The sequence below is a fragment of the Tauraco erythrolophus genome, chromosome 8 (genome assembly GCF_009769465.1).
Source record: "Tauraco erythrolophus isolate bTauEry1 chromosome 8, bTauEry1.pri, whole genome shotgun sequence".
Classification (NCBI taxonomy): Eukaryota; Metazoa; Chordata; class Aves; order Musophagiformes; family Musophagidae; genus Tauraco; species Tauraco erythrolophus.
The window spans coordinates 44,621,532-44,645,977 of NC_141472.1; the positions used below are offsets into that span (position 1 = coordinate 44,621,532).

At 57.0% G+C, this 24,446-nt stretch overlaps 2 protein-coding genes across 4 annotated transcripts; one reads left to right on the forward strand and one right to left on the reverse strand.

Annotated features, from left to right (window-relative positions):
* The first annotated feature begins 461 nt into the window (after positions 1-461).
* Positions 462-14,607, forward strand: GALNT5 (polypeptide N-acetylgalactosaminyltransferase 5). Of its 2 annotated transcripts, none has more exons than XM_086615793.1 (10): positions 462-1,699; positions 4,694-4,860; positions 7,025-7,144; positions 7,601-7,736; positions 8,114-8,233; positions 8,700-8,817; positions 8,983-9,336; positions 11,943-12,023; positions 12,734-12,895; positions 14,467-14,607. In XM_086615793.1, exons 1-10 carry the CDS (start codon positions 462-464, stop codon positions 14,605-14,607), a joined length of 2,637 nt encoding a protein of 878 aa, XP_086471919.1. The 2 variants fall into 2 exon arrangements, with proteins under 2 accessions (XP_086471919.1, XP_009980068.2); XM_009981766.2 differs by having other exon boundaries at positions 8,983-9,306.
* A 5,815-nt stretch (positions 14,608-20,422) lies between these two features.
* ERMN (ermin) lies at positions 20,423-23,919 on the reverse strand. Of its 2 annotated transcripts, none has more exons than XM_086616019.1 (3): positions 23,658-23,919; positions 23,237-23,340; positions 20,423-20,860 (listed from the first exon to the last, which is right to left on the reverse strand). In XM_086616019.1, the coding sequence occupies exons 1-3, from the start codon at positions 23,911-23,913 to the stop codon at positions 20,423-20,425; spliced, it is 798 nt and encodes a 265-aa protein (XP_086472145.1). In that variant the 5' UTR covers positions 23,914-23,919. The 2 variants fall into 2 exon arrangements, with proteins under 2 accessions (XP_086472145.1, XP_086472144.1); XM_086616018.1 differs by having other exon boundaries at positions 20,423-20,874; positions 23,254-23,340; positions 23,658-23,901.
* Positions 23,920-24,446: the final 527 nt, after the last annotated feature.

Genomic DNA, 24,446 nt, shown 5'->3' on the forward strand with positions numbered 1-24,446 from the left:
TGTGAACCGCAGCCCTGTTCGCACCCGCATCCCCGCCCGGGCTGCACGGGGGCACACTGCCACCCGCCCGGGGACCTGCCACGCCACCGCAGACAGACACTCTGCAGCCTGTTCACCCCGCGATAACCCGTTCGAGCCTTTCGGTGTTTGCCCGCGGGCCAGCCCAGCGCGGGGCCGCGCACGCAGCACGGCCGGAGCGGCAGCACACCGCCGGGGCGGCCCGGCCGCGGTTCCGCGGAGCGCTGCGCTGCGCGAAGGGTTAAAGGCGTGAAGGTGAGCGCCGGCCGGGCCGGGCCGGGCGGGTTTCCTCCGGTGTTGGGTTACAGCGCGGGCTCCCGGCGCTGGGTGGGGCGAGCGGAGCCCCGGCCCGGCCCCGGCCCCGGTCCGCCTCTGCGCTCCCTCCGGGCACGGCGTGCGGCGGCCCGGCTGCTCTCTCCGCCCGCCCGGGGCGGCCTCCGGGGATGAGCGGGCTGCGGCGGCTCTGCCGCGGCAGCGGGCGAGCGCTGGCGTTCGTCTTCGCCGCCTCCGTCGTCTGGCTGCTCCTCGACATGGCCGCGCTCCGCCTCTCCCTCGGCGACGCCGGCGGGCGGCTGCTGAAGGAGGCGGCGGAGCGCGGGCCGGGGCCGGGGCGCGGGCAGGGGCAGCGGCAGGAGCGGGCGCGGCTGTGGCGCGGCCCCGAGGCGCCGGCGGGCAGCCCCCGGCCCGACCCCGCCGGGCTCCGCCGCGGGCGGCGCAGGGGCGGGGGGACCGCGGCCGCCCGGGCAGCCCGCCGGGAGCCCCCCCGGCCGCCGAGCCCCCCGCCCTCCGCCCGCGGGCAGCGGGGCAGGCACGCCGGGGAGCACCCCGCGGCTCCCCCGGGGGCTCGGCCGAGCCCGCCGCCGAGGCCGGTTGTGGACTCGAGAGGCGGCGGTGCGGGGGCGGCAGCGGCACCGGCGGCGGCCCCGGCGGCGAGCAGAGCCCTGTCGAAGGCAGCGGCGGAGTTCGTAGCAGCCCCCGCTGGAGGCAGAGCCGGGGTGCAGGAGGCATCGCCGTCCCGGGGGGACGCCCCGCGGCTTCCCCACAACCCCCCCGCCCCGCCGGCTCCCGCTGGGGTTGGGGTGACGGTGGTGACGGGACCTGGACACGCTGCCAACGGGAGTCGGCAGCGATCTGCCAGCACGCCGGGGAAAGCCAGCCTGCCCGGGCGGGAGGAAAGAAAAGTGGGAAAGAAGGAAAGTTCCTCTGAAAATCACTTCATCCTTATTAGCAAAGAGGGGATAAAACCCGGCAGCCCAGCAGCCCCGCATCCCGGGTCCGACTCCGCGGGAAACTTCACAAAAAGCCAAGAAAAGCAGAAAGAGCGGCAGCTCGGTAACGGCAACGGTGCCCATACTGCGAATGCCATCACCAGAGCTGTGGCACTGGATGGCTGGAGCCGGGCACTGGGTCCGACGCGAGGAGCAGCTCCTGGGGCACCGGTCACCAGCAAGGATGGGCACGAGCAGGTGGGCAGCAGCCCAGGAACGCACAAGGTCTTGTCTGTGGATGCAACGCTTGCCCCGAGAGACCCCCAAGCTCCTGGCCAGTTTGGGCACCCTGTTGCAGTCCCCACCGATAAACAGGAAGAAGCAAAAAGTAGATGGAAAGAAGGAAACTTTAATGTCTACCTCAGCGATTTGATCCCTGTAGACCGAGCCATAGCGGACACCAGGCCTGCCGGGTAAGATCTGCTTCCCTTGCACAAATACTGGTGCTGCACCCCTGGGAACCTGCCCGGTGGCTGCCAGGGAGGGCTGCTGGGCACAGCTTTTCCTGCTGCAAACGCCTCTCAGCCCCTTGGCAGGTGAGAGACCTGCCTCATGCAGAGACCCTCCCATGCCACTCTTCCCACGCTCACAGACCGCGGGTAGGGTGGGATGGGAGTCATGCCATGATTTGTCCCCATCCCACGGGACAACGTGCAGACATTCCCGTGGCGCCATCGGTGCTCGCCTGTGAGCTGAGGTGAGGCCCTGCGCGGGAAGGGACAAGGAGGGCAGGAGGGACACAACTAGGACTGCTTTCTGGTGGGCCGAGGATGCTGCTGCAGAAGCCACCTGCGCACAGAAAAAGCTGCGATGGCTCAAAGCCAGCACTGTGCTTTGGTTTTTGACAGCAAAGCCCTGGAGCTGTGGAGCAGAAACCACGTCCCAGGAGCGCCCGTAAGCGCAGCCCACCTGCCTCGGGCGAATCGTGCACCTGCCCGGGAGGAGATGACGTTGCCGTCCAAGTGTTGCAGGGAACGCCTTGGCCAAACAGGGGCGCGTCCCTGACGGTGCTCCTGGGGACGTGTGCTGCTGCGCCGGGGCACAGGGCCACGGGGAGCTCCCCTGGGCACCTGGCGCTGGCAGGAGCCTGTGCAGGCGCTGCCCGTAGCCTCTTGGCACGGTGGAAATCGAGCTGTAAGGGCCAGCTTGCAGCAATGACTGTTGGCTGCTCTCGGTGATCCAACAGCGCGTTACTTTTTTGCTGGATCCTCCTGGTCTCTTCCAGCAGACTCCAGTTCCTCTTGTGATCCTTGCTGGAGTGCTGGACTAGCTGAAATTTGGCCAACAGGAAACTTGTCCTGTTGCAGCCTTCAATCTGCCCGTCCGTGTGCGGCACTTGCTGCTTCCTGAGCTTTACTTACCGTGCCGGTGCTCGCTGAGCACCGTGCCTCTGCAGAGACACGTGCTGGAGGAGTCCCACCAGGGAAGAGCGAGACGCGTGAGCCACGTGGCTGCAGGCTGGGGTGGCCAGTAGGCTTGCAGGGACTGTTCCCTGCAGAGCCCGTGTCAGGAACCCCGCGCCCCGGTTCGGCCCAACACTGTGGCACTGGCAGCGAAGGTCCCTGGGACAATCAAGTTACCGTGTTTAGACAGGGACCCAGATTTCCTGGCCTGGCAAAAAAAAATGTTGTGCGCTGCATGACACGGTACGGTCTGGGTAAGTCAGCACCCATGCCAGCAGGCGCAGGGAGGGACCCCAGCTGCGCCTGCCAGCTGGGGGAGGTTGGCACTGGGCACCCCTGTGCTCGGGTCTTCAAAGCCAGGCTGCTTCCAGAGTCAGGGGCAGCAGATCTAAGGTGGCGTTTTCCCAGAGTAACTTTAGCAACTTAAGAGCCTATGTTTTGCTGACTTTCAGGGTGATGTCAGCAGAACATAAAGGCTTTGGGCTATTTTTGTTTAAAAACCTGTTTAAGGGAGGAATTTCAGAAGGATTTGACTTCTACTTAACATTAGTTATATATATTAAGTATTATATATGTGTGTATATATATGTGGATGTACGTATATGTGCATAGCTAGCAAAGAAATGGAGCCCAAGCTCACACAGGACATTGTGAACTATCTTTAGCTGGGAGTCAGCAATAACAAACCCATTGCTCTCTGCCTAGAAATTCTACTTTTTTAGGTAAGAAGTGAGAAAAGGATGTTGCTCAGTTTGAGATTTCTCATTGGCTTCGTGTGGACACTTTCTGGCTGCCCAGGGGCAGCATCTGAGCCGGCACCAGCCGAACCCGAGGGCCTGTTCATTGAGACAGAAGAACAAGAAGTCGGTTTTCTGTACGCTCCCATATACCTGTCCCTGTTTTCTGTCCGTTGTTGACACCAGAGCAAACAGTCTTTTCGTCACTGAGAAGTTCATCCGCAGATAGGCAGGTGCCCGTCCTGGCTGCAGGAGGTCCACTCTGGAAGGACACGAGAGGAGAACCTGCTATCAGACTGCAGCTTGTTGATGAGAGGGAGAAAGCAAGTCCCAGTGATTCGGGGGTATTCTGGGATAAGGCGGCCGGTCTGGGGGAGAGGAGCGCTCTGCCAGGTGTTCTGCAGCCTGGAGGTCTGCTCGGAGACCGAGCGGGTTTTGGCCGTCACAGAATCAGATGACAAACTCAGACATGGGAGAAATTTTATCGCTCTCTCGGATCCGCCGACGCGTGTCGCTGGCTGTTTGTGAGGGAAGCAGGTGCCGCTCGGAGCCCCTGCGCGTGGGCTCGGGGCACGGCTGGGCATCCCTGGGGAGGTGTGGGTGCTCAGGGGATGAGCTATGGGGTGCTCAGGGAGCAGACTCGCCAGCACCGTCTTATGTGAAATTTGGGTACTTGAATGTTGTCCCATCGTCCGCGGTGCCCTGAGTCAGGTGCAGAAGCTGGACTGGGCAGCTCTTCCTCACTGTCTGCGTGTTTGACAAGTTGTGTTGAGTAACCCCTCATGGAAATGGCCATTTCCCTGCATTTTGGCCATAATACCAATTCTTTTCTTCCGACGAGGCTGGCGCAGCCTGGGATCCCAAGCCCTGCAGGTGCTCGGAGCATTGCGGAGGGCACCCAATGCACGGGAATCCTTTCCCCGCAGCAGTCCCCGGGGCCAGTGGTGCAGAGCTGGGATCAGCCACGCTCCCTGGGGCCTGTGCACTGTTTGTGCACAGAAAGGAGATGCTGTCGCTGGGGGGTAGGGAGGGAAAAAGAGTTGCCTGTTAGAATGGAGTGAGTGCGTCCTGTCCCTGCAGGGCTGTGAGGAGCTCCCCCTGCACACCCCTCTGCTCCCTCTCCCCACAAAATCCCATTGCAGGCCTTTGCCTCTGTGTTTCCCGTTTGGTATTTCCCCCTCCCTGCGCGTTTTCCCACAGAACACTTGATCCGGGGTTTTCAGGAGTGCGACGGGCCATCGCCTGTGAGCCTGTGTCACCATTGCAGGTGCTCTGAGCAGCGGGTTCACGACGACCTCCCAACCACCACCATCATCATGTGCTTCGTGGATGAAGTGTGGTCCACCCTCCTGCGCTCCGTTCACAGCGTCCTCGGCAGATCTCCCCCACATCTGATTGAAGAAGTCATTTTGGTGGACGACTTCAGCACTAAAGGTAGGTGAAGCTTCTTCTACTTTTATGAAACCAATATAACTCGAGGCCAAAATACAATTTGTTCTCTGTAATTCAATTCTGAATAGTAGAGAGAAATCACATTTTCTCCTTTTGAAGTATTGAAGTGCATCCCTGGCCGGCGCTGTTATCATTCCGGATGAGGGGAATCAGAGGCCGGATGGGTGCCGGCGGGTGGCTGTGGTGGATCGAGCTGCAGCTCTTGCCTGACACCCTGCCAGACTTTATCACTCATGTCTGCCCCATCCCAGTTCGCTCACTTAAACAGCTCCTATGTTTACAGCCGAGCGTTGCTAAGTTTATGCTCGTGCGCTGCTGGGCACGTGTGCCGGAGGCTGGTGGAGGCACTTGGGGTCCGGGAGCACTGGGGAGCTCGGTCCTGCCCAGCCCATGCGTCTTCGGGGTGTCCTGGCTCAAGGGCTTGTGCGTTCATAAAGGCGCCGTCACCCTCCCCTGCGCAGTTTCCAGGCGAGCGCCCCGTGTTTCCAGTGCTGGCCGCAGGGGAGGAACGGCACGCGCTTCCCGGGGTGCTCGAAGAACAGGGTGGTTCCAGCGAAAGCAGCAGGGAGCCGGGCATCTGCGCCTGCACAGCGGCTTTGCACGCGTGCTCACAGGCGTTTCGGGTGATAGCGAACCTCTGCTTTGTGATGCTTTGGCTCTCTGCTGACTTCAGCCCTTAAAAATTTAGGAATGATGTAATTTTCCAACTGCTGGTTCTTCAGGGAAAGCGCTGTCTCGGACAAACCTCAGAGCCCATGCCACGCGTACAGAGCCTACGACATGACAAGACAACAGGTGTAAGGAAGAGGAAAACGACTCAGTTTGCTAATTTTTCAAATAATCATTGAAACGTATTCAAAGCATTTCGCCTCAAAAGCATCTTTTCAAGTTTCCTTTTTACTTTCTCCCTGTGGCTTCCCCTCGCATCTGCTCGTTAGCCAGCGAGCGTCTGAAGCGCTGGGTCTGCAACCGAAACCTGGCGAGTGGGGGTGAATTCCAGAGAGCCGTGCTTGGCACGGCTGGCATCCTCGTAGCAGCAGCAATCACCTACGGCAAGCGCGTCCACAAATGTCTCATCTTTGGAGCCTTTCAAAGCTTTTATCTGGCTTTTGAACCGCCGTTACATTCTCCTGGAGAAAACCGAAGAGGATCAATGGAGCCTGTTGGTGGGGAAGGTCGGGGTCCTTCCCCACGACGTGAGCGGGTGGCTGTCTCCAAACAAAGCGCGCGGAGCAGCAGCGGTGGCACAACTGGGCTCCTCTGCCAGAGGAGAGCTGCCTGGCACTCGAGTGCCCCAAAACCACCTTTCTCACACCCTCTTTTTCCTGAGAGTTTACCAGCAGCTGCCTCCACAGCCACGGGAATCCATGACAAAAGCAAGCTGGAAAGTAGAGATCCGCCACAGCAGCACCTCGTGCAGTTGAAACCTGGGCCGAGTCTTTAAATGTGGTGCTTAGTATCGAGGAATTTGTAGAGCCCATAAATTTATTTTATTTAGCTGAAGGAAAACAGTTCATAGCCGGATTTTAACTGCAATGATAGTGCAATGAAGAAAAAGAAATTAATTCTGGAGTCTTTGAGCGATCGTTTGATACCTGGTGTGGATCCTGAACTACCCAAGTCAAGCCCTGCGCTTGCTGCTCGCCGCTTTCCGTGTCTCCTGCGTGCAGCGAGTCGCTGCGCTCACCCAGCACCAGGTACGGGCCCACCTTTGCTGCATCCGCTGGGTTCGCGCCGCTGCAGAGCGGTGCCCGCTGTGCCGGGAGCAGGAGGTGATACCACCACCCGCAGCCCAGTCCTTTGTGGGGACAGATCCAGGGCAGCCCTTGGCAGCCCCCAGGACCACACACACTCCCGTCACAGAGCATCAGGACACACATCTCCAACAGAGATTTTTAACCTCATCATCTTTACCCTAAACCTGCTGGCACCAACTTGGCTGGGAGTTTCACTGGAGAGCAGGATCAGACCGTGAGGCTGTGCACCAGAAGACCTGCAGCTGTGCCCAGATGTTCAACCCCCAGACCCAAGGACCCTGGTGTGTCCTGGAGGTGCTTCCAGGGAAAATCTGCCCAACGCTATTCACCCCTGGAAGTAGGTGCGAAATGGTAAGTCAGCCTCACCCTCTCCTTCTCCTTCTCTGCAGAGTACCTCAAGGAGAAGCTGGACAAATACATGTCGCGATTCCCAAAAGTGAAGATCCTCCATCTCAAGGAGAGGCACGGTCTGATACGGGCCAGGCTGGCGGGAGCGGAGATGGCCAAAGGTAGGAGGAAAGCCCTTTTCCAGCCCTGTCTGGACCCCCCAGAGGTGCCAATAAGCCACCTCCAGCGCTGAGTTTTGGTCCCCTCCCAATGAACTAAGGGCATCTTTCTGGTGTGCAAAGCACGAGTCTGACAAGGGATGAGCTGTGGCTTGCCCGGCACCTCGGCACAGCCCTGGCAAGTGGCCGTTGGGATCTCCAGCCGTGCCGCCCTGGCTCCACGGCCAGCACCAGCCAGGCTGCATCAGCACCAAAATGGCCATTTCTGCTGGGAGTTGCCCAGCTGCACTCTGCGGGCCACGATAGCTGAGCCTGACGCTCTGGGCTACGGCTGGGAGGGTTTGGGGAGCTGTGGAGGGTGGTGGCACCATCAGCAGCATCCAGAGCCACGGGGACGCTGGTCGGCAGGGGGTGGGGATGGGCACCTGAGGTCTGACGCTGCCCCGGCCTCTGCTGCAGGCGCCGTCCTGACGTTCCTGGACTCGCATGTGGAGTGCAACGTGGGGTGGCTGGAGCCACTGCTGGAGAGGGTCCGTCTGAGCCGGGCCAAGGTCGCCTGCCCCGTCATCGAGGTCATCAGCGACAAGGACATGAGGTACGGCGGCTCGCGCCCCCGGGAAACCCAGCATCCATGCCAGCGGCTTGAGCAAAACCTCTTGCTGGGACCACCAGCATGTTAATTACAGGAAGACACAGGTCCAGACCTCCTAACTGGCCTTCAGCAGCGTTTCACAAAGGATACGTAACGTTGCTGTGCACCAGAAATTAACGTTAGCGGTGGATGTGGCTCCTTCATTTATTGCACACGCCTTTTCCCTTTTTCGTGATTTCAGTGCATGAAGAGGATTCCTGATGAAAGTTGTTAAAATCCTGTTTTAATTATGTACAGATATTCATCTTCGCTCATTAAGGGTGACATTTCAATCAGGAATGTGACTCAGAATTAGTCATCCAGATCCTTTCTCCATTTAGTTACATGACCGTGGACAACTTTCAGCGTGGGATTTTTACTTGGCCGATGAATTTTGGCTGGAGGCAGATTCCACAAGAGGTCATCGAGAAAAATAAAATCAAGGAAACTGATATAATAAGGTAAAAAAAAGCAAGTGTGAGATCTTTGTCAACCAAACTGTTCCTTTGCTAATAATTTAGCAACAAAGGCTCCTTGGAAGGAGGACAAAGGCACTGTGGGCAATCACACCATGAGACATGGGCAAAGCCCGGCAAGCCTTTCTCACCTGTCGCGGCACTGCTGGCATTTTACCAGTGCTGCCAGGACCGGGGGGACGTACCATTGCATGTTTCCCTTCCATGCCCCAGTGCAGCTTTTGGGCTGGGTAAAACCACCCCAATGCCATCTGTTTTAGTGATGCATCTGTCAGCCTGCAGCGAAGTGACAAATCGGGCGGCCCGCGCTGTCTCTGTAAGTGCAGGCTCAGGCACCATCCCCGGGCATTCAGTAGCCCACAGCTTCTCGACGATTCCCTCGCCAAAGCAAGGGGAAAGGGATGGGCACTTCCCGACCAGCTGACATGTCGTGCGGCTTCTCTGTTCCCAGGTGCCCAGTCATGGCGGGTGGCCTGTTTTCCATCGATAAGAAGTATTTTTTTGAGCTAGGAACGTACGACCCAGGACTGGATGTTTGGGGAGGTGAAAATATGGAGATATCATTCAAGGTACGTTGCTCTCGGCAGCGTGTCCTGCACGCCTGCATCCCCGCAGCCTGGATCGGGTGCTTGAGGCCCCGTCACTCCTGGCAATTTACTGCTTCTCTCTGGCTTCCACAAAGCTGGAGCCTGACATTTGCCCGTGTTTCTATCAAAGCAACCTCTGTTTCTCAGGTCTGGATGTGCGGAGGAGAGATTGAGATTGTTCCATGCTCCAGAGTGGGGCACATTTTCAGGAACGACAATCCTTATTCCTTCCCGAGAGATCGGGTGAGAACAGTGGAGAGGAACCTGGCCCGCGTTGCGGAGGTCTGGCTGGACGAGTACAAGGAGTTATTCTACGGCCACGCTTACCACTTAGTCTTGAAAAAGCTGGATGTCGGTGACCTGACCCAACAAATCCAACTGCGAAAGAAGCTTCAGTGCAAAAGTTTCCGGTGGTACCTGGAGAACGTCTACCCGGACCTGGAAGCTCCCCTGGTTAAAGCCAGCGGGCTGGTACGTACCCAGATGACTTGCTGTCCTTTGGTTAAACGTCTTTCCAGTGACTGGCTTAGGGATTTGGTCATATCCCAGTGCGCTGTCTCCAAGTTGCTTCCCTGGCATTTGGTAACGTTTTTGGATATTTAATGTGACGCGGCGGTCTGGAGTCCCAGTGGTTTTTATAAAGAAATTGACCACAATTCCAAGAGGCAGTTTCTCATCAAGGAGCCGGTTCAGTGTTGAACATGAGGTGAGATGCCCATGTGTCGGTCATGGCCCGGGGTATGCCCCATTGCCGGAGGTCCGGTGTCACCCCCGGCATGGCTCTGGCCACGGCAGGAGAGAGAAGTCCCTTCCTGAGCCAAGGAGCGGGGGCAGGACGGGCAGGGCAGGCAGCCGGGCACAGGCAGGGCAGGCAGCCCGGCACAGGCAGGGCAGGACGGGCAGGGTTGGACGGGCAGCCCGGGTAGGACGGGCAGGGTTGGACGGGCAGCCCGGGCAGGACGGGCAGGGTTGCGCCGTTGCTCTGCCGCCAGCAGAGCGCAGCAGAAACCGCTTTTCCTCCGCGCAGGCAGCGGCGCTGCCCGGGGACCTGTGCCCGGCCCTGCCCAGCGCTGCCCGCAGCCTGGAGGGTCCGGGTGTTTCTCGAGGGCTGGCGAAGCCTGGGTGTCGGGAGGGAGCGGTGGGTGATCAACTGCTGCTTTGAACATTCAGAAACCTCAAATTCTGCCCAGAAAACATAAAACATTGATTGCAAGCTAGTTACAATTGCAATTTTTTTAAAAAAAGTAAAATATCTAGTTTGCCAGAAAAATTGCAGCGACACCAGGAATGGAAACTAAAGGGTTTGCTGCCTTCCCCACTCATCCGCGTCTCCCAGTGCTGTGGCAGGAGCAACGCTTGCTGGGAGGAGGTGGCCAGGAGCTGGTGATGGCGAGGCTGGCACGGCTGGGGAGTGAGAACAAGAACTGCCCGTCCCCTCTGTCCCTGCTGAGGTGCTCGGCCTCTGGTTACTGCACTGGCCCTCTGGGAGCCAGGGAAAAGCTCCGCAACCATCTGGCTGCACTTCAGGCTTGTCTGTGGGCCAAGGGTGTAACATGGAGGTTCCCTGTCCCAGGGATCCCTTACGGATTGAGTCAGGCTCTCTGCCAGCCGCAGCCAGTGCGTTACTTTCGTGATCGAGCCGTGAAGGTGTGGGAGGGTGGCTCTGCAGAGAGCACGGGCGGGATGTCGTGCTGCCTCTGGGTGACCTCGTGGCACTCATGGAAAAGCTGTAGGAAACTGCTGGTTTCGGGCACCTCAGCGGATTATGAGCAGTGGATCCGTTCGGATGCGTCCGTCCATCTCGGTGTGATGGCAGCGGCCGGTCGCTGCCCTGAGCAGCTGCAAGCCCACCCTCTCCGAAACTCGTACGGCTGAAAGCCTGCATCCCTGGAAAGGGACGTCCCTGCTTTCCCTTCTGGAAAGCACCTTTGGATTAGACTGAAGGCTTCAGTGAAACGTCATCTTAAGTGACTTTATTTTAAAAAGAATTGGCAGTAATAGTCTTAAGAACATAAAACAATGGAAATTTCTTGAGAAATACTCACTTTTTCACCTCTTTTGTTTCATTTAGAGCGTTAAAACTTAATGTCAAATTCAGTGCAAAGCAGTTAGACCATATAGAGAGATCTCTGCTTCAACTGAACCAAAACCTCCACTTTTCAGAGGTGTTTGTGAGAATTTTCAAGATGTTGCCCTGCTCTGTCCCGATTCAGGCTCTTTTATCTTCATTCTCAAAATTTAATAGGGCAGAAAATCTGTTTTTCAGCTAACTCTGCAAATTCCAGCTGTGCTAAACACTATCCAAAGTTACTTGAGAACCGTTTGCTGAATAGCCTGTTTATTCACTGAGATTAATTCGTAAGTTGTTCAGAAATACTGAAAGAAGGAGAAGGAACGACATTTGCAAGGAATTGGAGATGTGAGCAGCCCTTACTGATGCACGCTTAGAGAAAGGTCTGGTCTGTGGTGCCCAGGCTGCAGTGCTCACTCGTCCTCCCTTTCTCCCCACCAGCAGCTTAGTTAAAAACTGTTTAATGAGGATGTTCCTACTGGGGTTCTCCAGTTCGGGGAACCTGGGGGTGAGACGCTGAGCACATCACAGATAATGATGGGGTCGTTCCCTGGGGCTGGCAACAGGGTCTGCCGTGGGCAGCCGGAGCCCAGGGCCCTGTGCTCCAGCTGGGATAGGACCACCGGACACTTGCATCGTCTGGGGACAGTGACTGCTTGCCTCCTTCACCGTGTAGCAACGGGAAGGGATTCTGCAGTTGTTGGGAGCTGTAGTTTTGTGGATTTGCAGAACAGGAACATGAGCTATGTCTGGGGAGGAAAAAAAAAAAAAAAAAAAAAAAGCTTGTGTCTCATCCAGCCTTGAATATTTCTGGAAAGAGTTAGTTTCAAGCTTCTCTCAGTAGAAAAACATACGTAGTGGACTAGTTGTGCATTTACACACCCCTCCGAGGGCTATGACACATCCCCTCTGCTTCCCTCGGTTAAGTGGACAGTATTAATCAGTGTCCTGTGAATCCAGCAGGTTAACTGCAGTGTAACAGCCTCTCCTTCTTGGGAATTTATGTCTAAATTTGCATTTTGGTGCTGTTTTCTAGCTTGTCAACGTAGCCATGGCAAGATGCATCACTGTGGAGAACACCACTCTAGCTTTCGAGCCGTGCGATGTTAACAGCGAGGTAAGGATACCGGCAGGCAGAGTGTGTCATACTGGTTTTGGGGCACGGCATGGAGCTGCCGTACCTCCCCACGCCCCCGGGAGCTAACGCAGCCCTTCCCACGGCAGGATGGGACGTGGCCAAACGGTGCCTGGGAGCAGTGAGGGGCAGGAATTGCCTCTCTTTGCAAAGCCTGTAGCCAAGAACCCCAGAACCAGCAAACTGGGCTGGAATGGGAGAGCTCGATAAAGCCATGAGCCTGCACGTGGAAGTGAGGGGAGATACGAGGCCGGGGTGTGTGTGCTGCTGCGGAACACCGGGTGCACTCTGTCGCTGGGTGGGAAGCAGCCGCTGTGGACAGCCTTTCCCTTCCTTTACAGGCAGCATTTCTGAGGCAGTTCCCTGCTGATTGCTCACCACTGGCACAGGCTGGTGCGCGGATCGGCCCCGTTGTGTGCCAGGGTTTATCCGTTTTCAGCCCCAGGGCAGGTGGCAGGGCAGAGGAGCGCCCAGAAATCGGGTCCGGGCTCCCGGAGCCTGTGCCGGGGCTGTCCTGAGCTTTTTAGCTCTGCAAATCCGTAGGAAAGGTCTTCCCATGGATCGCAGCTTTCCTCATCCTGCGGTCCTGGGTGAGGGCAGGAGGAAGGCAAGGAGACCCTCTGCCAGCTGCTTGCCAGCCCCTTCAAGGGAGGGCGAGTGGGGTCACAGCTCTCCCTGGTCTCTCCCCACAGCACCAGAAGTTCAACTACACGTGGCTGAGGCTGATCCAGCACGGAGAGCTCTGCGTCGTGCCGGCCGGCGCTGCGGGAGCGCTGGCACTGCGCCACTGCCAGGACGGGAGCCGCAGCCTGACCTGGCTGCACCGGTCGCTGGCCGCCTTCCAGCCCGAGCTGGTAAGTGAAGCACTGGCGAGAGCAGCCCCCGCCACGGCCCGTGCTCCCCGGTTGGGGTCAGCGTGCCGGGGTGCAACCGGCTGTTCCCCGGCCCCCTGCTCCTGGCTTTCCCAAAGCCGCCCTTCCACCTGCCGTTGCGCGCTGGTGCCCCGGTGCCACTGCCTTCGCCCCAGGGTAGCGGTGCATGCCCTGCCGTCGTGCTGCATCGGTCCCAGTGATGGGCAGCCGGACACCGCGTGCCCAGGGCTGGGGACACGCTGGCAGTGCCCCAGTGCTCGCAAAACGTCTCGGCTGTACATAGAACCCGTCGATAGCACTTACACAGAGATTATTTGATATTGATTGGCATTCAGCTCGCAGGGGTTTTTAAAAGAAAAGCATTTAGGAAAAGAATGGGTACTTGCATTTATCACCTGCACCGCAAAAAGTGAGAGTCGCGACTGTGTCTTGGTCAGCCTGGTGTTAAGTAGTTGCCAAAAATGCTCTGAAATTGGATACTTTGTAGTTAAGAAAGAAATACTCTTAATTTAAGAAAGAAAAAATGTAGCTAAATTGTACTCTCATCATATCAACAAGCTCCCAATCCTCTTTAGTCCGAAAAAAATGTGACTTTCAAAGGCAGAACGCCGCAGCGCCAAGGCTTACAAAGCCCAGGGTGTTTTGTGAAAAATACATGAAAATTGTCATCCGCTTGGGAGTCCAGACAGCGCTGTCAGTGCACGGGCAGTTTTTGTCACCTCTTCCAGCCCGAGCTCGCCTCGAGCTGTGAGTTAGATGTATTTGGTGGTCCCCACTGGGACAGGGGGGTGGGCACGGCCGCAGGAGGGGACGGGTCTGGCTGCCCCAAGTCTCAGGCACCGGCACGCTCCCCGGTTCACTATACACACAAAGATCCAACTTTTGCCCAGACGCCACTCTACGTGTCGTTTCGGGAGTGTTTCATCCACGTCTGAACCAACTGATCCTACGAAATGCTGCGGTGCCAGGTGGTGACACGGAAGTGTCCCTCACCTTTGGCAGCACGCGCAGCATTGCCTTAGCGGCCACGTGGGTTAAGCAGATAAAGCCGAGCAGATGTGAAAGCAAAAGGATGGAGATCAGACACTTCATTCTTTCATAATCCAATTTACTGCCCCAGCACTTGAACTGCGGCGCTGCGTTACCTAACGTCCTTTTCAGCACAGCAAATGTGCTTTGAGGTCATCAGCCAAGAAACTCCAAAATACTAAAATCAGTCTCCTGCCCTTCGTTCCCCTCTGTTGCAAATACCACCTGGAGCGATTTCCTTTGCATGGGAATTACTGCTCGGACAGCAAGAGAACTAATTTTTCCATTTCCAGTGAAGGCAAAGCCACGAGGCTCAGCAGGTGAGGTATGATCCTGGCTCAGCAACAGGTGCAGGCTTTGGATCCCACCCAAAAGTCCCTGTAAGTCAGCAAAGAGCTCTTAGGTATTAGGGAAACGCAAAAAAAGGGCACTCCATAAAGAGTCAGGCTTTCTCTGGGGAAAAGCAGAGCTGCCACTGCATGAGTCCCACTACCTAAAGCCCCCCCCTTCTCTCTTCCCCACAGACGGACCACCTCATCTCAGAGCACCTCCAGCAGCCAGCGTGCCTGGAAGTGGATCCCTCTCACAAAGCCCTGAGGGTCAATGCCTGTGACTCTGCAAATCCTTATCAGAAGTGGCAGTTTGGCAATTACTACGCAGACTGAAGGGAACACAGTTGAACCAGAGACACTGTGTTTTCCTCTTGTGACTTCAGCAAGGACGTCTGTGCGACTTGTGACAGCAACCACAAAACTGGACGTTCGTTTCCAAATGGTCTTTGAAATCCGTAATTTAAACCAGCGCATCGAGAGGTCAGGGTGCCAAGGGTGGCACATCTGGTTTAGCGACGTCTGAAACAGGTAGGCGGGTTTTTCCCTCACTGCGAGAGACTTTGGCAAAAACTCAAATAATTTTCCATATTATTAAATAGAAATATTTTCTGAAGTCCTCCGTCCTACCGTAAGCAAACCTTCGTCATTTCCCCCTAGACAGCAGCATAAGCTACAGAAATACTTCTAAGGCTCTGTAGTCTGTAACCAGCAACTTGGGCTGCTTATTCCTCCGCAGAAAATGGGAAGCTCATTGACCAATGCATTAAAAAAATCCATCCGACATGCCCATGCTGGGTCTGGCCGCAGGATCTTGCCCTGTGGGACCGGTGGCCTCTGACAGATAAATGTCAGGGTCCCATTAGGAATCGATTGCTTATTGAAAAAGCCGCCTTTAATAATGAGAGGAAAAGGTGGCTCACCCTGCTCCTGCCAGGGCTTCCCCCAGGGAAGCTTTATCCGCCGGCAGCACAGGCCGGGCAGCTCTCCCTGTCACAGCATCCCCCCACCGCGGGCAGAGGGAGGGCAGAGACCCCCAGCAAGATGTCTCACAACCCAAATTCTTCCTGCCGGTGCTCGGGAGGGTGAAAACACCCTCTGAAGCCAGTGAGGGCTTTTCCTCAAAGGGCTGCAGAGCACAGGGGGCTGTGCGTGCATGCACATTTCACAGCAGCCGTGGCAGAGGTGAACGTGGCACGACAAGACCTTGCCTGGTGCCAGCTGCCACGTGACCCGGGCTGTGTGGGGTGGCCACGCTCCACATGCCAAAATTCCCTCTGAACTTACCATCACGGGCATGTTTTTTCTTACTGTGAAACTTTATTATCTCCGAAAGCTGTCACCAGTTTTCGAATGGACAGATTTGATAGGATAATAAATTGTGCTGTGGCAGGACAGTGAGATGCTCAATTTAAAAAAATTTTTTTTAGATTGAATTTAAGAAAGAAATTTTTCACTCTGAGTGTGGTGAGGCACTGGCACAGGTTGCCCAGAGAAACTGTGGCTGCCCCATCCCTGGAATTGTTCAAGGCCAGGTTGGATGAGGCTTTGGGCAACCTGGTGTAGTGGAGGGTGTCCCTGCCCATGGCAGGGGGGTTGGAACTGGATGATCTTTGAGGTCCCTTCCAACCCAAACCATTCTATGATTCTATGCAGGATCTGTAGCACCAATGTGTCCCAGGCAGGATTCCTGTCCCCATTGCTGTTTGGGAGCTCCTGCCGTGGGGGGCTGCTCCCTGCACAGCCGTGGCGGCTCCGGGGAAAGCAGCGCTTGCCCTGCCCTGCTGCCCCGCTGCCCTGTGCGGGCTGAGGGGCTTCTCGGCATGAGCCTGTGGGGGTACACGGGGCTGAGCATCGCGCCCCTTTCTCACACCGCTGTTGACCATGGCCAAGCCACGGCTCGGGGTGCGCAGAACCCCTCCTACCCCTCCTTTGATTTTTCAGAGGGCCCCAACACACTGTTACCTCTCACATGGGAGATGGGTGCTGACAGCATCTGACAGCCCGAGTCTGCCGAAATATCGACTGGCCCAACAGATTTTCCCAGTTGGCTCCTATTCCAGCTGTCTGCCCGATTTTCTCTCCCTCCTTTGGTGCAGCTAGCCTGCAGTCACCGTCAGAAAAATGACACAGATGTTTGTGCAGTCATCCCTTGTCAGGAGCATGGATTTCATCAATGTTTGCTGACATTCAATCACTTGTCACTGAGCAGGCACCGAACGGTCGTATGTCACGGTCACATCCCATCGCCAGCCCTGTCACTTGCGCTCCGCTGCCCCGTCTGTGTAAGTGCTCACTTCCATGCTGCCATCTTTTGCGTAAAGACCGGAGCGTGCCTTCGGGGCCGCTGGCGGCGAGCTGAGGCCCTGCTCTTACACCATATTGGCGAGCGTTCGGATCGCACCGCTCAGCCTGGCCTGCCAGAAACGAGAGCGTTTTTTCTGGCGTGCTCAGCAGACATGGGGGGCACGAGCCGGCCCATCCCTGGTGCCGCCGGGCACCGTGCCCCTCCTGGGTGGAACACGGCAATAGACATCTCGCTCGTTCCCGGCGAGCTGCCGCTCCTTTTGCGATTACCACCGATGGCGCTCGGGTGAGCGTGGCGCTCGGAGGCTTTGTGAGCGATGGGGAAAGGGAGGAAGGCTCCAGGGGTGGGAAGGACCATGGCTCAAGCTGGGAGCTGCCATCGTTCCCCGTGTCAGCAGCGGGAAACACGCGGCTTCTCCAAACCAGGGCAGATGCCCCCTGCGCTGTCGGGGAGGGACGCGGCACGTCGGGCTGTGCTTCCGTCAGCAAGTGCCTTGGATCAAAGCGGCCACGGTTCGGGGCCCTGTTTGGTTTGTTTAAAAAAAAAAATTAAAAAAAGGGAATAAATGATAATAGATGGAGCTTCTTGCTCTGAGCCCTGTGTGTTAACTCTGTTCCCTACTGACTCAGACCCTTTTCAGGGACTGTCCTGCCCGAGTTACTGCCAGGCTGAACCGCAAAACGTCTCCCCTGAAAGAACCTCTAAACCACCGATTTCCCCTGATTTATGGCTGTGCTTTGGATTCCTGCTCAGTGCTGTCTCCGCGCAGGCGACTGTGTGCCGCAGCTGCCACAGATGTTGTGCCAACCGGCAAGTTCCCACTGGAGTGGTTTAATTCCCGTTCAAGTTCAGCGCGCAGCACTGCTAGAAACATCTCGGAGGTGAGCCAGCCCCAGCGGCAGTATCCGAGGGGTGGAACGGTCCCGACCCTCCAAAGGCCTCAGTCCGCCTCTTACTTACCTCATCTGGGACTGTGGGAATGGAGAGGAATTCTTTCCAGGCCAGGGCCGGCTCTATAGCCACTGTGTCCCAGCACTCCAGGTCCTGACCACCCTCCCCACTCGCTTTTCTGCCTGAAAGCACCTCTGCTCTGAGGGGCAAATTTTCAGGGCTTTGGGTGTCCTTTCTCCCCACACATCAAGTGGACAGCTCCCTGCCCGGCTCCTCTGTGTGTCCCGGAGGCATTCATCTAGTTCATCATCTTGTTCCACCCACCTGCCATGGGCAGAGACACCCTCCACTACACCAGGTTGCTCAAAGCCCCATCCAACCTGGCCTTGAACATTTCCAGGGATGGGGCAGCCACAGCTTCTCTGGGCAACCTGTGCCAGTGCCTCACCACCCTCCGAGTGAAAAATTTCTTCCTTAGATCTAATCTAAATCTCCCCTCTTTCAGTTTAAAGCCATTGCCCCGTGTCCTGTCACTACATGCCCTTGCAAAAAGCCCCTCTCCAGCTTTCCTGTAGCCCCTTTAGGTACTGGAAGGCTGCAATAAGATCAGCCCGGAGCCTTCTCTTCTCCAGGCTGAACAGCCCCAACTCTCTCAGCCTGTCTCCATAGCAGAGGTGCTCCAGCCCTTGGATCATCTTCATGGCCTCCTCTGGACTTGCTCCAGTAGCTCCATGTCCTTCTATGTTGAGGACCCCAGAGCTGAACGCAGTATTCCAGGTGGGATCACAAGAGCAAAGCAGAAGGACTCTTCCTGGCATCTCATGCTGCCAAAGCCAGCTGTGTCATCAGCACTGCCGGGCACTCACATCCCGCCTGTCTGGCCTCGGCCGCTTCTCCAGAGCCGGGCACAAGCACCCGCATGCCCTGGGGACCCCAACAGAGACAGGGACGGGCAGACGCCTCCTGTCAGCTTTACAGGCGTCCGTAAAAACTCCGGCTTCGCAGCAGCACCCAGAGGCACTGGCTTTACCTCTGGCTGATGTTTCACTGGGGGGTTTTGATGTTTTCTTCCCTATTGCATTTTTTTACCTGCAGTAACGCACATTTGTTAGTGACGGTCTGAAGCACAAACAGGGCCGGAGGGCATGGCGGGAGGAGGGGGGTCACCAGCCACACCTCGGTGGCCACCGAAAGCCATGGCTCTGAGCCGTGTGGCTCCTGCAGGGACCCCTGTGAGAGAAGGTGGGGGGGGTGGGGGGGGGCAGCTGCCAGCAGACAAACAAACCCACAGTATAAGTTCGCACAAGCGAACCTCTGAACTTAGGCAGCCCAAAGTGCGAATAAACAAGGCTGAATGGCACAATGGGGCTGTGTCTGCTGGGCACAATGCAGAATCGCTGCTTAGCAGCGTCACGCCGCCGATAAATAATTGCCTTTATGCAGGACAAGAAGAGTCAAACCGATACTGCGTGCTGCTGGAGATGCAAAACTGGTCCTCAGAACAGCGCGGATGGCTGAAGGAGGAGGGCACTGCGGCTGAAGTCGGAGTCTGACTTCGTTCTCACCTCCTCTGCCTTTGCCAGCTGCTCTCAGCTCTCCCAGCTGCTTTCTGGGATGGCGTTTGCAAAGCTCAGGCCCAGCTCAAGACAAATCTGCCAGTAAAATAGTTTAGAAAAACTGCGTCAACAATACTATAGTTTCACAAAGGTTTTTAAAAGTGGAGAAAGGTCATGTTCAGGTGACACAAAACCAAATTATGCATAAAACTTGCCTGGCTTTGCCAAAAAACAAAAATCTTTAAACTTTGCATCTAAACTTAGCGTGAAAATTGAGAAGACATGTAAGAGAGTCCAGTCTGGTGGTATTTGGAAAATAAGGTTTCTGGCAGTGGCCGGTTTTACCAGGTGAATGCTGACACAGGAGCTGGCACGTGCCCTGCGGCATGTGCAGCGTGTGAGCTGCTGCTCTCTGGGCTGGCTCAGAGTGCGGTTGTGCTGATGGGGACCAGCCGCCTCCCAGGGCACCGCTGCCCCGGGCCGGTGGGGCTGGTCACTGTGGCCGGCCACCACTGCCGGCGATGCCCAGGGCACAGGGGTCAGCTGGGACTAGCTGCAGCCATGGTTTCACACCCCCAGCCAGAGCAGATGGTCTGGAGGGCAGTGCTGCGTGAGCCCGGCGGTGCCCGCGGTGCAGACTGTGGCACGTGGGCAACATCACGCGTAAAGACACCCGTGCTGGCAGCGGGGCCAGCAGACCATACCAATCCTGTCTGGAGCTGACTGCGGTGCTGCATAAGGAGCCCAGCTACCCACATGCAGTGTTAGGGGTGGCAGTGGGGCAACAGGGGCCTTGATACCTTCTCACCTTCTTTAATTCCTGCACATCTGCACCTACCCGTGAATCAGGTGCCCCTCCATCCCACTGGCACGAGGTGGAAACGGACGGTCGCTAGCAGGAGTGGCTGTCGGTGCGCTGTGAGACCCCAGCACGGACGGACAGCAAAACAGAGCGCTGTGGTTGCAAACAGTCGTCTCTTTTATTATTCACGCTGCCCTGGCCACTGTTACTGGGCTGCCGCGCTGCCAACTCATTACCGGCACGGCTGATGGCACGGATCACGTGCACGCCAGCAGCTCGAGAAGCCCTGGCCAGTTGAAGACATCCTATTGTTTGAATATGGTTACAAAAGTTGGATAGAAAATAAGAGGATAAACTTTAAATCAAATGGTATTATATTTAGCAAACTGATTATTTATTTTCCTGCGCTATGGATGCCCCTGCCCGCTGTCAAAGTGAGGATGTTAAATTTTCACAGTGTATTATGAAATCATATACAAAAGGGAAAATAGCAGTGACCTCACGTTGCGTGAAGAGACACGTCTTGGGGGAGACAAAAAGAAAAACAAAAACCAGAGTGAACGCTCGTCTCGTTAAGCAATTCTCCACCTCAGTCTATAAGTGCATCATGGATTCAAACTCATCGATTCGTTGTTTGGTGTTTCCTTTTCTGATCCTCCGGTAGGAGATTGTGTTGTATCTGGAGTAGCTGTGTCTGGAGATGTCATTTTTTTTCCCCAGGCTGGACTGCTCCCCTGGTTTCTCCGCTTGGGCGTTGCAGTCGGGGCTGGGTGGGGGAGACGCCTCCTTGCCGCTGCCCGGCTGCTTTAGGCAGGACGCCTCGCCGTTCTCCTTCTTCATTTCAATCACCTGAACTTCATCCTCTTCGGTGTCCTCCTCCAACTCCTCTGCCTCTTCTTCCTCCTCCTCCTCCTCCTCCTCCTCGTCTGCAGTCCCCCTTCTGCCAGTGCTGGCTGCAAGGGTCCCCACCGCCGCCCCGCCGGGGCTGCCTGCCGTCCCCGGCTCTCGCTGCCCGCTGCCCATGGGCATCCCCTCGCTGCCCGGCCCTGTGGCGACACAGAGGAGCGTGGCTGAGGACAGGCTCCACACCCTCTCCGTGCCCCATCGTACGTGCCCTTAGGGTAGCATCACTCCTGGTGACTCACCAGCTCCTGCCGCCCCGTCTGCCCGGGTGAGGAGTGACCCCCATCTCCAGGCTGAACCCCCACCACTGTGGGTGCTGCGTTATCAAAGAATCACAGAACGGTTTGGGTTGGAAGGGACCTCAAAGACCATCCAGTTCCAACCCCCCTGCCATGGGCAGGGACACCCTCCACTACACCAGGTTGCTCAAAGCCCCATCCAACCCCTGGAGCATCGCTTTAGGGAGGCTCCATGTGTTCTCACACTCACTGCTGAAGCTGTCTGCCCATCATTCCCACTGCCCATCCCTTCCCTACCACCTTCCCCACGGAGCCCTCCCCACTTTCTGCCCTCCTTCAAAAGCAGAGGTGATGCAGGTGCCAGCGGCTGAGCCCCGAGGAGGATCAAGTGGCACTGCATGCCCCCACACCCCAGGCCCTGCCACGGTGCCCGGCCAGAACACTGCCCCGGAGCTCTCCCTTGTCACCTTGCGCAGGTGCCACGCTCTGGAGTTCCAATTAGCCAAACTGCCCATGTCCTGGAGCCACTGCCCCCTCCCCAGCGGGCAGACCCCACTGCAGCACCGGAGGGTCCTGTCTCCCTATGGCTTAGGGCTCAGTGCCGGCTCTGCCGCCCATATGGGAGGGTAAGGGGATGGGAAGGGGATGGGGAAGGAGAAGGGGAAGTGGAAAGAGAAGGGGAAGGGGCCATTCTACATGCAGCACCCAGGCACACCGGTGATGCAGTGGGACCCCAGCACAGCCCTGCTGGCACAGCCCTGCTGGGACACGTCCCTCCTCCGGCGGTGGCCGAGCAGGCTGAGGACCATCGCCTGCTCGTCCTGTTTGGCACGTCTCTGCGCTAAATGATGCTTTAGTGTCGCAACAAATGGTCTATTCAACATTTTGCCTGTGGGGTCCTGCGTATTAATTAGACTAAATTGGTTAGGTACTAAAAAGCTGCCTGCAATTTAGAGATAAAGTGCTTGTGGCTGGGGGGGAGCACGGGGGGGCTGTGCGAGATCGTTTAATAGGTTTTATTGAGCGCCCATAAAGCAGCACAGCTGGAATATGGATGTCAGCTCTGAGTGGGAAAGGCTCCATCATGATTCACCTCCTTGAAACCTTTGCAGCTGCTATGAAGTATTATTTTGCCCATGACAAATGTTCAGATATTTTTTCCCTTTTGTAATCAAAGTAAAGTTTCTGCCTACAAGGCACGGCCCATACATCTTTTAGAGCTCCATTCAACGGTGCCAGCTTTGCCAGCACCACCACAGCGACTCTGGGCTGTTAATCTCTCTTCTCTGAGCAGGGGTTACATATTTATGTGGCAGCTGACATACAGAAAATACCAACTCACTGCGGCCGGGCGGGTGTGTGGATGGCACGAGGGACCCCGCACGGGGGGTGCTGGGGGCTGGGGCAGAGCTGCCAGCCCTGCGCCCCGACCCCTGCCAGGGCGGGTGCAGGGGCACGTCCTCAGCAGCCCCCAGCCCAGCCAGCTCTCGTCCCTCGGCTGCCAAAGGCGACGGGCTGGGCAAGAGCCCGTGGGTGGGAAAGGGGGGAGGGCAGCAATGCCCAAAGCCCACCCTCGAGGGACGCAGCTTTCCTCCTCTGATAACACCCGGTGAGACAGTGCCGTTCGGAGGAGGGGCTGCATTTGGATGGTATAATTAAATGTTCAGCGGGGGGGGGGGGGAGGGGGTGTATTCACTACGTTCTCCCCTGCTGCGGGGTCGGGCAGTGAGCACCCCCCGCAGCCCCGCTCCCCGCAGCAGCCAGGCGTGACCCCCGCCCCGTGCTCCCACTGGTTTTGACCGTGTTCACCCAGGAACGAGCAGAGAGACCCAGGAGCAGACACTTGGGACAGCAGACAGTTTTCTGCTAAATACTTGGGATCTGGGGGATTCAGACACCTGTGAATCAGGCGGGAGAAGAGTCTGGGCTCCGAGGCCGCACACCCCTGGCCGATAGCCTGCTGAGGCTGCCTCGACCCCTGCCCGGAGCGGAAGGAAAGCCTCGCCAGCCCCACGGGCTGTCAGGGAGCTCCTGGTCGAGCCCCCCCGGTGCTGTGATGGCCCGTGGGAACGGAGAGACGCGCAGACCTCGGGAACACCGACACCAGCCAGCCGTGCGCTCGGGGGTGCGGCAGCTCTGCCGATGGGAAACGAGCCACTGCTCTCCGGAGCATAAGGGTCTGACCGCGTTCGAGAGACAAGAACCACCTGCACGTCCTTGTCTGTGCACGCTACTCACTGCTGGGCTTTGGGGAGCCTCACCTCACCCAGAATTTCCCATTACCTTCCTCCGATTCCTGGCCGTCGGTGTCCGCGTCCTGGGTATCAGCTGATCCCTGCTGTAGCATCCCATCGCTTTCCTCCCGCTTTTCTTTAGGAAATACAAAGCGCAAGAAATGGACTGATGGAGCAGTTAATGACGATAATTAAGTTTTAATGGCTGCAGATTGGCAGCAGATTTTCAGAGCAGATCAAAAAATTGCTTCTTTAGTCACATGCTTTTCATTGCATCCTGTGCAACCACTGTCTCAAATTCATCCCTGAACTCTGAATTACTCTGGGTCATTGTTACAACCACCATAGGATAGGGGTTTTGACTGACACGCATAGTACATTCTGTCATTCATAAGGCTATACATAAAATAGAGCTTTTCTTTCCAAACAAAGAAAGGCAGCCTTGTACTTTACCTTCACGTTGGTTCCCTCCATCAAAATCCCCACGTATGACATCCTCTGCCAACGAATTTTGATATTCCTCTTGATTTTCTTTTGCAGGTGCAGCGTCAGGGCTCGTTTCTGCATTGGCGTAAGGAACCATCCCGACGGATTTTGCTATTTCATCAGTGACGCTGATGACCTGGAGCGGGCCCTTCTCCAGGGATACGCTCCCGTTGCACTCCGGCATGCTGGATGCTGCTGGGACTTCTGTCATGCTTCGGGCCATGCCGTGCCGTGCCGTGCCCACCAACCGGGGCTGCGCACCGCCGGGGGCCCGTTCCTGCACCCCGGGGTGGGGAGAGCTCACCTCACCCCTGTGCCCCTGTTCTGATGGTCACCGCGTGTCTCGTCTCCTGCCGCACCAGAGCAGAGCTGGGTCCGCGGTGGCACCATCAGCTGTGCGGAGGGCTCACCCGCGGGCTCTGGCCGGGGTGGGGGGGGAGGGGGGGGGGGTCCAATCAGCACCTCCCTTCTTGCTGAGGCTCGTCCCGTTGCATAATTAAATGCACCATTTTGATTTACATAAACAAACAACCTGAAGCAAGAAGCTTTTGTGCTGGCGCTGCGAGCGGCTCCATCAGCGTGTCAGCCCTGCCAGAACAAATGGGTTTTGTGCTCTGGGCACAACGGCCCTTTGTGCCTCCGCCGGGTCACAGGGACGGCGATTGTTCCGGCCACTAATCCCCGGAGGGTGACCACCTTCTGCAGCGCTGCTTCCACCTAACCCGCTTAACATTCCCCATCGGGTTTGGGTGCCGA